The sequence below is a fragment of the Melospiza melodia genome, chromosome 24 (genome assembly GCF_035770615.1).
Source record: "Melospiza melodia melodia isolate bMelMel2 chromosome 24, bMelMel2.pri, whole genome shotgun sequence".
NCBI lineage: Eukaryota > Metazoa > Chordata > Aves > Passeriformes > Passerellidae > Melospiza > Melospiza melodia.
In genome coordinates this window covers 8,730,387-8,743,264 of record NC_086217.1, presented here as the reverse complement: position 1 = coordinate 8,743,264, position 12,878 = coordinate 8,730,387, and the positions used below count along the sequence as shown (strand labels likewise).

At 44.3% G+C, this 12,878-nt stretch overlaps 1 protein-coding gene across 4 annotated transcripts in view; it reads right to left on the bottom strand.

Moving 5' to 3' along the window:
- Positions 1-12,878, bottom strand: part of RAB11FIP4 (RAB11 family interacting protein 4) — a 116,665-nt gene that overhangs the window by 8,588 nt on the left and 95,199 nt on the right. For 3 of the 4 annotated variants that reach the window (XM_063175953.1, XM_063175956.1, XM_063175955.1), the window contains 11 exons: positions 11,740-11,963; positions 8,323-8,514; positions 6,669-6,803; positions 5,211-5,246; positions 4,199-4,298; positions 3,691-3,794; positions 3,058-3,198; positions 2,436-2,517; positions 2,039-2,176; positions 1,429-1,587; positions 957-1,100 (listed from right to left, as the gene is read on the bottom strand). In XM_063175953.1, coding sequence (XP_063032023.1) covers positions 957-1,100; positions 1,429-1,587; positions 2,039-2,176; positions 2,436-2,517; positions 3,058-3,198; positions 3,691-3,794; positions 4,199-4,298; positions 5,211-5,246; positions 6,669-6,803; positions 8,323-8,514; positions 11,740-11,963 — 1,455 coding nt within the window. The remainder of the gene's footprint in view (positions 1-956; positions 1,101-1,428; positions 1,588-2,038; positions 2,177-2,435; positions 2,518-3,057; positions 3,199-3,690; positions 3,795-4,198; positions 4,299-5,210; positions 5,247-6,668; positions 6,804-8,322; positions 8,515-11,739; positions 11,964-12,878) is intronic. The other variant, XM_063175954.1, reaches the window with a different exon arrangement.

The window sequence follows — 12,878 nt, the reverse complement described above, 5'->3', positions numbered from 1 at the left end:
AAGGGGGAGTGCTGGATACTCCTCACATGAGCCAGAGCCACGAGATTGAAAGGGACAAAGTCAGATTTTTCTTGACAATAGCAAAAGCCAGTTTGCTTTTACCTAATTAGAGCTTTACAAGCAAACAGCCTTTCTTCACAGTGCTCTGGTTCAACAAGAAATTAAGTTCTCAAATACATAATTCAAGAGCCTTCACTTCAAGGGCCTGCCCAGGGGCTAAGGCTGACAGGTCAGTCCAGTACAGACTGGGTAAAAAGGACTTTTCTGTCTCACAACTTTTCTTGATGAAGAAATGGGAAATTCTGTCTGGAAGAGATAGAGCATCAAGGACAACAATTCCTTTAATCTCCTTCACCACTAACCTGTCTTCTTCCCTGGGAGCTCTCATGTATCCATTGGCCTGATCTCACAATCTGTCCTGGAGCTCAGAGGAAGCTACATCAGCTGGACTCAGCCCACATACAAAGGAGTTCCCCAGAATATCTTTCAAAGCATTACCAAGTTATTATTTGCACAGTGGTTACTTTCTCCAAGAATTCAGCTCTGCTACAGGGAATATATAGCTCAAATATATAAGTAAGAGCTTGTTAGTGAAGTAACATGAACTAAACTTAGAACAGAAAGTAAAAATTAAAGTAACTAGCAATGGCCATTTTTGTATGAAATTAATGTCATGCTCTCACATTACTCTGCAAGATACAAAATGTTAGAACTGCAAAACAGTTCATTGAGATCCTAATAATTCAATTTTTTTTGAGAGAAAAATGGGAGAGTTATAATATAAGGATACCAAAACAGTGTTAGATTTAAGGCAATCTTCGAACACCCTTGAACTCCTAGCAAAGCAGAATTTTCTGTCGTTCATTTGTCAGCTTCAGAGAGTTCAACCTTGACAGTTGATTACATTGAAAATTGCATATTCTTGGATGTAGTACCTGATTAGAAAAGCACATTACCTCATCTCTCGATGCAGAATCAATTTCAGCAGCCAGTGACTGGGCCTTGGTTTGCGTTGCAAAGAGGTTTTTAGCTTCATAAAGACTGAGGCTTAGAATCTGTCCATTCAGATCATCATTTTGGTCACGAAGTTTCTGATTCTCCTATTTAAGGATGAAAAGACTGTTTTTTAAGTTCTTCTTACAAGGTTTCTTAAAAAAAATATTCTAACATCACAGGTAGCTTGGATGACATACAGTGAGGCTGCAGCTGACAGCAACTCCTACCTCCAGTGATAAGGCCTCCCTGCCTGAGTTTTCCTGGGGCATAACTTACATCACCAGTGCAAGAAGTCCTGCACAGATGCAACAAGCGTCTTTGTGCTTGTGTGAGAAAGGAGGGGACAAAATCTGAAGGCAGAGTGTTTGGGCTTGCATTTTTCAAGGTATTCCTGTACGTTTGATGTGGATTGAGAGGCCCTTCCCTGCTCACCTGCTTCAGCCGTTTTATTTCATGCTCCATTTCCACCTCTCTGGTTTTGGCATTGAATTCACTCAGGCTGGAGGAAGAGCTTCTGCCACGTCCAGGACGTTCACATTCCAGCTTGTACAGCTGCAGGTGCTCCAGCTCCTTCCGCAGGTCTTCGATGAGCTGTGGGCAGCAAACAGGCCCTGTCTGTGCAGCCCTCCCTGCAAACAGCCCCCTCTGTACTCCAGCAAAAGCACTCCTGAGCCTGGCTGAGGCCAGTCCTACAATACAGCCTCTTCCTCTTCCTTTGCAAGCACAGGTCCCCTAAATGGCCCCAGAGCTGGCAATAGCTGTGATTCCTAAGCTTCATGCATAATTTCCCTTGCAAACAGAGGGAAATGTTAGGGCACACAGTTCTCCAAGAGCTGTAAGCCCTTTGGGTCAGGGATTGGCACTTCTTAAGTATTCTTGCAGCATTCATTGCTCTGTGGGCACCCTTCCCACAGAAACACAATCCAGCAATAGCTTCACTGGATATGGTGCTCTCAGTGCCCATCCTGCCCATTCCTTTTCCCCAGGGCTTCCATGCAGGTGATACGAGACTGCCTGGTCTGACATCCCTCTTCACACTTACCTCCTGTGTGGCTTCCCTCTCCTTGTTGAATTCCAGCCTGTTCTGCCTCAGCTTGTCCATCATCCTCTTGTACAAATCCATCTCATCCTTCAGCCGCAGACTCGTGTCCTCCAGCCTGTCTGACATGCGCTGCCTCTCCTGGAACCAACAGGGAACTTCAGAACAGGGGGCAAGAGCAGGACACAGCTCAGCTTCACAACAGGAACCTACAGACACAGCTGGCCATAAACTGCCTTGTGTCTCAGGACATTCCTGCCCCTAAAGGTGACCAGTGTTCCAATTCCATCAATAATCTGGTTTATGGGAGGAAAATTTAAGAAGCTGGGCCAAGCACTCTAAGAGTTTGCTCTTACATAAACTGCTGTTAAGTTGCTCAAGGACTCAGGAGTTTTGTTACCTCATCCAATCTCTCCGTTTGGGATTTCAGCCGTGTGACAGTGCTTTTCAGATCACCATTTTCTTCTTCCAGTTGCTGAACCCTGCATTAATTAAAAAAGTCTTACAGCAAATACCTCTTTTCAAGAACACAGACATGCACAATAGTGTGCTCTAAAAAGCCATCTCACTTGAACTTGATAGAAAGACCAAATAGGGAAAATCTTTCTAACCACAGCACTTTTTAACATGCATTTTTGCTTGTTCAGTTCTAAGGCCCAAAATGCTACCCCAACCCTCAGGTTCTTGTGCTCCTAACAACAGGTAGCTGAAAAAACGTAAGTTGGAAAAAAACAAACACAGGCACAAACATTTGCTAGAACTGGTCACAATTCCCTCCTTGAATGTGTGCCAAATATCCAGTTAAGCTGTCTACATGGGCCACGTGGATTAAAGCATTAATGTAAAGCATCCTCCAAGCTTTTGGGCATTAGACATGTGACTGCAGAGCTACTCTACAGAGCTGCCAACCTGCCACCATCTGTGCAGTGTTGCTGGTGAACAGCCTACATTTACAAGCAAAGTAAAAACGAAGAAAAGAGGCCCTTTCTCCCTGTTCAAGGCAGTACCAAGATGTTTGTTACCTTGTATTTAGTAGTTCAATTTCAGTGCCCTTCTCTTTTTCATACTTGCTGTAAGCTTCTCTGTGTCTCTTTATCTCTTCTTCCAGAGTCTGTTCTGCTGATGTTTCTTGATCTTTCAATAACTCCTCTAGTTCATGAACTCTAAGGAAATCAGATCTCATTTCAGTAACAGCTTCAGAAGCAAATTCATTGCCTTTCTCTTTTCTGCCTACTCCTTTGTTTCATTCTAATTCACCATCTATTTTGGCATTTAACATCTCCCAGTATCTCTATTTACTAATAAACACAGAATTAAGTAGTATCAGTTCATCTAGTATTCTTTCAGTCTCATGAAGCTGGGACTAAGACCCAGCCTTCTGCTCTTGCTACAAGCAAGGAAAAAACCCCAACCACCAGGGGTAACCTCTCTTACAGCAGAAGCATTTTCTCTGTACAAGTCAGTAACATCTCTGTCAAAAACACTTGCCTGCAGGCCTCTTCTTGCTGAAAATTCAGCAAGGCAGCCCCTATTCCAGATGAAGCCTTATTTCATCTATCAGCATTAAGGAAGAAGACTTGGTCATACTCTAGAGGTAGAAATATTCCTTCCCCACAGCTGTGGTGGTGAGGAGACCTGGTTCTGTGCTTTGTTACCTGTGAACCAGCTGGGTGTTCTCTTGTTTCAGTTTGCTCTTCAGGTCACCATTTGTCAGGCTATCGTTCTCCAGTTCTGTCACCTTCTTCTCTAGGTAGGTGACCTGGAAGGACAAGCAAAACAGACTCAGTTTGAGTCCCTCTTCAAACACTCCCTCACTATTCTAACTGGCATTTAGCTACTCTACCATTTTAAAAGGGGGCACATTTCTCTGCAAAGCCAGCAGCAAAATTAAGCCCCACAATTCTGAGTTCTCCAGACCCTGCATGTTCCTTGAGGGTGATCACTGCAAATACACCATAAAGAAGTCCTAACACAATGCCTAGAGCTGTGCTTGCTCAGTTCTTGCATTAAGCCTGAAAAGTTGTAATAGTAATGGAACATCAAGGACATTTTGAAATAAGCTACTTCAGATCATGGGTAATTCTGAGCAAGATCTTGATCCCCTGACGCTGGGCTCCAGCAGGATTTGGCTGGGTACATTACTCACAGGGCACAGATTCTCACCTTTTCAGTGATATCATTATCACAGGAGTCTATACTGTCTCTGAACAAGTCTTCTGTGCTGCCATTACTGCTGCTGAAGTTACTGTTGTGGAAGAGTTGTCTGAAAGATCAGAAGGATCATTACTTTGCTTGATGAGGAGGGAGGACAAAGAGTCTGGCTTCAGACTTTGAACATCCATGGTAAAATCTGTGCAATCATTTCAGTTACAATTACAACTGTTTAAGCCCAAGCCTTACAAGAGACTGGGAGCTAAATGAAGTCATACTGAGCACAGTCAATGACATTAGTTCTATGGAGTGAGCTCTTTGTTGCTTTTGATAGGATCTGCCACTAGCATTAACATAGTTTTAAAAATACTTAAGTCTTATTCATACTATGCACTGAATTGTATTTGCCTTATTACAAATTTAAAATAAGGTCACCACTGCACATTGGTTGGTACAGTTAAGCTAGAAAATTTCATACTGTAAGAACTTAAAAAAAAAAACAAAAAAAAAAAAAACAGAAAAAAAGAAATATCAAGCAGTTCCCACTGCAGAATAGTGTCAGAACATGTAACACTGGAGATTATCTAAAATGTCCTTGAACCTTACAGCCTTCTCCAGACCAGGGCTGGTTCACTCAGTCAAAGGAAGATGACAATTCTGTATGTCCTTTTTAAAGGGGTGCTCTTGCTTTCCTTCACATTTTGGCAACAGCAGCAAGGCTCACATTATGAGGGTTAAATAAGCAGTAGCTGGACTGATAAAATAGCAGTACAAAGGAATATATTTGGCAGACAAGGAAGCAAAAATTATCTATATTTTTAACAGAGCTGTTTCCAGTTCAGGGGCCTGCTCCAAGAGGAACAGGGGCAACATTCATACCCAAACACAGGCCCCTTCCCTCAAAAACCTATTTTGGTACATTTTTATTTTTCTAAAATTATTCCTACTTCTGTCTTCCACTCCCACTTATGGAATTGTTATGGCTGATTCCATAAATATTCATACAAAACTTGAAGACTCTTACCTTCCAAAAGCTGTGCTTGATATTTTCCTGTTAGGGCTACATGGATACAGAAGGAATGATATAGAAATTAAACAGTTATTTGCTTCAATTTCAATTGCACAATGAAATATAATGGACATTTTTAGCCTACTCAAAAGATGATTCTGTGAACAATATTCTTTAACAACTGAATCAAAAGCTGCAATTACTAAGAACACAAAGATGAGTGAAGCCACAAATTACTGTGATCATTAATAAGTCAATTTGCAGATACTGTTACATGTAGCAGAGATTTGTCAGTGTAAATCTGAGCGAAACTAACATTAGAAACACCACAAAGGGACGCCAAGTTAGTGATGGACATTTATTCTGGATTTCCAGTTTTTAGATGATTTTATGAACAGTTAGTTTATCCTTCCCCATAATGCTTCCCAGTTCAGCACAGGAACTGAGGTCTTTCCATTGTTACAGTTCCCTTGTGCAGCCAGAGACTGGTGCTATCTAAATGAAGACCCTTTGCTGCAGACAGCACTGGAACCAGATCAAAAATATCCTGCTGCATCTCCTGGTAAGAGGATGTCACATCTCTGTGTGCACAGACACAGCTCTTGGTCAGGCATATCCAGCCTCCCTCAGAAAATTCCCAAAGCCCTGGCTGCTCGTGGTCTGGATGTTGGCAGAGCCTTGCTAGGGCAGAACATTGTTCATGGCAGGTTCCACACTGCTGTGCACAGGGAGGAGCAGCAGGGCAGCGCTGCGTCCCAGGGATTACGCTCAGAGGCAGGATTCACATCCAGTTTCTAGGGGGAGCTAAAATCCCACCAAATAATTCCCTTCAAAAACTCTAGGTGATTGTTAGAAGCACTTTCTAAGTGCTCAGCACAGCTTAGGAGTGATCGAGTGGCGAGTGGCAGAGAGAGAAACATAAGGAAAAGGCTGAAATGGCAAAGAACTCCAAAAGTAACTTCTGCCACAGGATTTATCATTTTTTCAAGTATTGTTGACATCATTAAAAAAATCCCAGAGAAGCCAAGTACCTCTGCTGACCAGTAGCTTTAGGAGAGGTGTATGTAAGGTTATGTGCATTAGCCAAGTATCTGGAGATCCCTCCTTCCCACCTGGAGAAAGCAGGAGCTAACTGTAGATCTGCACTAAGCAGCACAGCAGATCCCACTTCCTGGGAAAAATTCCTTGAAATATCACTCTCACTCTGCAATCAAAGAGCTCATTGGTTAAAATATTTGAGTTTAGCAATGATATCTGCACCTTAAATCAGAAAAAATATTTAAGAGCTGATGAAGAACAGCATTTTGGTTTGGGCTATATATCCAAGTCTAAATTTCTTACTGTTTTGTAAGAACAACATGTGTAAGAAGGAATGGGATACAGAAGGGAGAGGCTTGCTCTCCCTCTCCTCCTGCTATTAGCCAGTCCCATGTCAAGGGGGCATTGCAAAAAGCAGTGCAATAGGCTGCTTACCTGTTTGCTTTCAAGTTTTTCAGCCTGGCTTCCAAATCGTTGAGGAGATTTATCTTTTTGCAGCACTGTGAGCAGTAAACATCCAGTAACTCGCTGTTATAAACATGCCTCATTTTTCGGGGGGTTTGGCCAGCACTGTTTGCAGGAAAGGAGAGATGTTACTGGCTGTAGTAACCAACCCACAACAGGTTTTCCTCGTGACTGTGTGTCAGAATCACAGATGAGGGACTTGAAGAACCATCTCTAACCACAGCTCATCTATGTCAGAGCTGATGATGGCCTGTGCTACTCTTAGGGCAAGTCCACCTGTCTGAGCTGAGGCCTTCCAGAGGATGTGGATATTTCTGAGTGGCAGTGGAAAGAATCAGTTTGGGTGACCAAAAGAACAGCAAAAGGTACATGTGGTCCACTGTGATGCACATAGCAAAGGCAGCTACATGAGTATATTCAACCTCAGCAATGTCCCCCTATCATCTTGCCCATCTTCCCACTAGAGCCTGGCATGCAACCTGAAGAGACTTCTCTCCAAGAGAAAGGCAGGAATATGAAGAAAAGAGTGGTCTGGTAGGAAGTCACATGAACCCCCTCAGATGGTAGGATGATAGGAACCCTGGAATGAGGAGGAGGGGAGAAGTGGACCCAGGTCTATAGAGGAGATAACAGTACCTCTTGGCATGATAAAGAGAAAATAAACTCAAATAAAAGACAGCAATCATGGCATGATGTGCACTGAGCCCCAGGAATGAGAATGGAAAGTGCTGCATAAACCTGAGGAAAGAGGGGATGGAAGACACAAGCCATCACCATGAAGGGGCAGTGGGGAGGGGTCTGGCTCTGCATGCATGAGAGACGTGGCCAGGCAGGATTGCAGAAATGCTGCAAACACAGGGAGCACGGGGGGAGCTGCATGCAGAACGGAAGCATGCAGTGAGCTTGTCCTGTGTCAGCAATGAAGACAAGACCTCTGTGTGCTATTGATCCAAGCAGACAAATCCTAGAGAATCTTCCTGCTCAACTCTTCCCAACCCTGCTCACCCATTCCTTGCCTGGGGGAAGGACTGTACAGTCTGGACCTGCCTTGGCCACAAGAGGTAAGAGCTGCAGAGACTGAGGATACATGCAGGAGGCAAGGGCACTGCTGTGGATTTGTAGCTCCTAACAGACAGCAGCTCCTTGCTTATGTTTCCCAAGACATTCCAAGTCAGTAGGATGCTTGTTTCAAATAACCCCCTGAACATATTGCAGCAGTTCCCCTCACAGATTAGTGCTAAGGATTTGTAGTATCAGAATGCTAAACAGAAACAGCTCTCTTGTAAGTCTTCACTATACCAGGGTGGGTACCTAATGTGAAGTTGGTTTCCTTTGCAGCAAATCCCTTTCAGTACTAGCCCTGAACTGTGGAATTATTGTCTGCAATAGAAAGAAATCTCTACAAGTGAAATAGCCCAGTTATTTCAACAGAACCCAACAGAGGTTATCAGAAACAACATATTTGCTATAGCTCTTATTATTACATGCAGTCTGTCAATTAAAAGGCAGGAAATGAACTCATAATATTCTGCTTTTAAGGTGAGTCTACCTAACCAGTGTAAACTCTGCTATGGTCAGAGAAGAATAAAAATGAAAAATTGTTTGTTAATGAATAAGGAGCAACCTGGAAGAGACAGATGAGCCAAGGTCAGAGTAGGCGTTGGTTCTGGTCTCATCATCAGGACATGGGCTACTGGGAGTAAAATCCACATCATCTCCTTCCCCATAGTCTTCAAACTGCTCTTCATTACTGATCAGGGAGGCGGTGGAATAAGTGGAGAGGTCAGATGCTGCAGAAGGGTTGTGAGGACTTGACCTGAAACAAGAGGTCAAAACATCTCGAAGGCCGACTTTGATAGCGCCTCACCTCATATGGAACCTCCACCTTCACAGGCTGTCCCCTCTTTGAGGCTGCAACCCACCTTCGTGCTAAAGCCCTGAAGTGCTCAATGTACCTGATGTGCAGCTGACACAGTGCCTTGAGAGACAAGAGCATGAGAATCTATGAACAAGGTACCTGTGTGACAAGTTTGGATCAGCACAAACCATTTTGCTTTAAAGAGCACACTTTGATGATCCTCAGCCACCATTTCCATGTGAAGACCACATGGGGATTTCTGCTCTGAATGCAGGAACCATGCAGACAGCTCTGAAATGCATGGGATAGTGAGAGGAACATGTATAAGGCAGAGGCTGTCACTCTATTCCACAGAGAGTTTCCCAGTAATCCAGACACACCCTCTCCCACACCCCAGGAATTCCAGCCACTCTCCTCTGTGTCAGAAAGAAACCTCTGCTCACCCCTTACCAGAGTCACTAAAGCTCCTGATGTGACTCATGGAGGCTGGGTTCCTCCCCTCCTTCCATCAGGACAAATTCTGTCCTGCAGAGGATATATGGACCACAAGAAAAGGCTGTCTAACTACCAGAAAAGTACCTGAAATGATGTTAAATGGGCAGGGAGTGGCAGGACCCTGTGACTTCAGAGAAAGAGGGCACATAGGTAAACAGATCAGCAGAGTCAGGCACCACAGGAAAGCAGCTGGCAGAGCAGTTTTGAGCACATCAAATCTAATAAAACAGAGCAAGGTGGCTGCAGAGGGTGCACAGGGTTCACCTGCCCAGACTCCAGACTGCCCTGTGCAGTGCACCTGCAGAGTGCAGGTGTTTTACACAGGTTTACTCAGCTCCCACCTTGGTGAGGCAATCAAACAGACAAGCCAGTAAATTCACAAAAAAGTTCTTAAAAACAAACTTCTCCCTACAGAAAATACACCTGGAAGACCTGAAATAGATGCTTCAATTGTGAGGCCCTGGAACAGCCCAACTGTTCCCTCTCTGCAGTACAGACCAAGCACCAATGGAATTTGTTGGCACTTTATGCAGATCAGGTTAAGATTTTCTCTCCCTCTGCTTCAGTGCACAGTGCTTGTATCTCCAGCTCCATCAGCTGAGCCCTGGGACAGAAACTCCCAGCTGACATTATTCTCCAGCAGCTCAACAATATTTCCTCCAAAATTTCTTCTGAGTCTACCTTGAGCCTCTCAACCTCTCTACAGGGAGAGTCCTCTTCCTGTAAAACTCCACTTGTGAGCTGTAAACAAGAGATGCACCAGTGTTCCTTTGGTGGATGCTGTAAGCATCATTTGCATATCCCTTCCCTCCAAAAGCAATTAGTAGAAGAGGAAGCCTGCCAACATTTCAGATGTATGCTCTTTTGTTTCCCCTGTTTTGATGAGATCCATTTATAACCTGCAACTCATTTATCTAACTCACATTAACAGAAATTAGGGCAAGTCAAGCCAGGCACACTACTGAAGGATAAAGATAGGAATACTCATACAAGAAATAGATGGAACTTATCTAACAAGGCTCCTTGGCTGAGGGATTAGTAAGAAGCTCAACATATCACACTAACATTTATTCATAAAGTGTGCCACAGACATACTGTGTGTTGGTAAGTTTTTGGGAGATCCTACAATCCTACTGCTGCCTGCATCTCAACTGCAGTTACACCCAGTGAGTTTGGGAAGAAGCTCCTTGTAACACTTCCACCAAGATCAGAGGCCTAGGAATTACACAGTCATTTGCAAAGGAACTGGCTAATAGTGACAGATTTTCCTCATTCTAACACTTTCTGAAGGGAACTTTCAAGTGTTTTGTGCTTTTTTGGTTTGTTTTCAAAGGTAATCTCCTGTTCTTAAGAGCAAGATTTCAGAGGCCTGATACACCTGATAACAACCCACCTGCTCCTTCAGCAAGCAACAAAGTAAATCTCTCTATTGCCCAAAGTAAATAGCTCTATTGCCTCTTTTAACACAAAAGCATGAAGCTTCTCATGCTTTTTTCTCCCCAACAGATTTGCCAAAGCTGAGGAGGTCTCAGAGGATAAATCAAGGTCTATCAGAGCACAGCAGCTCTTGGTAGCTCCTGCCTGGCCTAGAAGGAGGGTACAGGAGGCACAATGCCTGGCCCACCCCCTTCACAAGAGCCTGACTGGCACAGCTGGGAAGAAAAACATTTCAAATACAGCATGGGAAAAAGCCAGTCACCACAAGGATGGGGCTTTGGAGAACTGGGAATGGCAAGCAGAGGAGACAAGCTTGATAAAGAGCTGATGGAAACTGTAATTATCTTGATAAAGTCTCTGAGGTTGCTTGGGCAGATGGGAGAAGCCAAAACTCAGCTAGCTGAGAAATTCAGAAGGAGGGCAGGAATGAGGCAGCACAGGGAGCACCCGAGGAGGCCCAGGAGAGAGAAGAAAGGCTGCCTTAGCAACAAACAAAGCTCAAGAGGCACAAATCAAGATGACAGGCCAAAAATAGGGAAGACAAGGCAGAGGCTTACAAAGCAAGCCCAGCTGAGCTCTGTCTGGTAGTGACTGCATTAATTCAGTTCAAAGCAGCATTAAGCCAAATTAGGGTCTTTTCCCCCACAACCATCTTCAACCAGCACTCCCAGGTGCACACCTGGGAAGAGTCAAGTTAGGGTTACAGAGACACTGGTGTTAACAGCAAACTATGGCAACACACACACATGCCAGGACACCCCGTGTTAAACACAATTTACTGTTACACAAGAAAGGTTATGGAAAATTAGAAACACAAAGAATTAACTCGCTACACGAAATTGCAAAGCAAATCAGCAGAGGCCACAACACCAGGCACACAACTAGATGTACAAAAGACTGCAGCAGTATTCCCCATACTGAACTGCTTTGCAGGAAGAAGTATTGTTTTAATTCCAGCATATAAAGCTTATGGCAGCAGAGAATAATCTGTGTTTTGGGGGATGTTATTGCAGTGATCTGTTCTGGAGAGACCCAATGCTTTCACTTCAACACACAACATGCAAGTCCTGTGAGTGCTCACAGAACGTGCCAGAAGGAGCCAGGACTGAGACTAAGCCACTTAGAGGACCTGGACCTCCATCCCCCTTTTGTCGTAAAGGGATGTTAAGTTTGTAAATCCATCAGCCATCCTCAGCCTCCCCCAGGAGGGATTAGCCACACGGAGGCGCCTTGCTCCCTGGCACCACTCACTTGTCCCCGGGCAGGAAGAGGCCACCGAGCACGCTGTCCTTGTCCTCGCTGCGACACACGTCCGAGGCCTCGGAGCTCTGGGCGCTCTCGATGGCGCTGTCCATGTCAGACTCATGGTGCACCTCCTGCTGCGCCAGAGTCATCCCCTCCTCATCAGCAAACAGCTCCGGCTCGCTGGACGTGCTCTCGCTGTCCAGGTAGGCACAGTCCTGGATTTCAGTGCCCTGGCACAAGGAAAATGGGCAGTCAGTGCAGATCAACCCTGAAGGCAGTGCAGCACACACAGGAGAAGCAACAAGGCACTCTCTGGTACCCTGGTAGGCAAGAGCGACACTGAATAAAAGCCATGACACAAAAAGCTGACCTGCTTTACAAAGCCATCTCCTGAAAGCCAATAAAGTAGCCTGTACCTTCCAGAGGGGCTCATGTACTGCCTCTGACTTCACAGGAGAGAAGGACACAACACCCAGTCAATTTTACCCTAATTCACTACATTAAATAACATGTAATAAAATGTTCTTGAAGTAATAAATATCCTCAAAGTTTTATAACAAAGTTAGGCATCTTTTGAGAGATGGTAATATATTAGTCCCCAAGAGTTAGTCCTCTGATTAATATTACAGATTAAACAAAAGCAAAGCAGATAAGCCCAACAGTTTACCCTGTCTTTCAGGATGGACAAAAATTTGTAAGATGAAAAAAGAATTGGCAGGCATTAAATTGTTTAGGGTAAGTCTGGGGATAATCAAAGATATATGAGAGCAGGAAAAAAAGGGCAAAATCATCTCATCCTGCTTCCTGGAGTCACACGTCTTGATTAAGCATCAACTAAAATAAGACATCATTCTCATTACTGCAGCTCCTTGCTCTTGCTGTTTGCCCTCTCCCTCCCCTTCCTGCCCCACGAATACTAAGAATAGCCAAGACAAGCTGGGTTCTATTTGCTTGTCCCTGAGGCAGAAATAAAAATTCTTAATTGAAAAAATAAAGGCTAAGGTTTTACTCTATCCTTTGATAAGCAGCCACACAATTCAGCTTTGACAATTCCCATCCAGCATGACACAAATAACTCAGAGCTGCAGAGCAAGTCCTGACTCAGAGCTCTACTCCAAAGCTCATCTGGAAGCTCCACAGGCAGC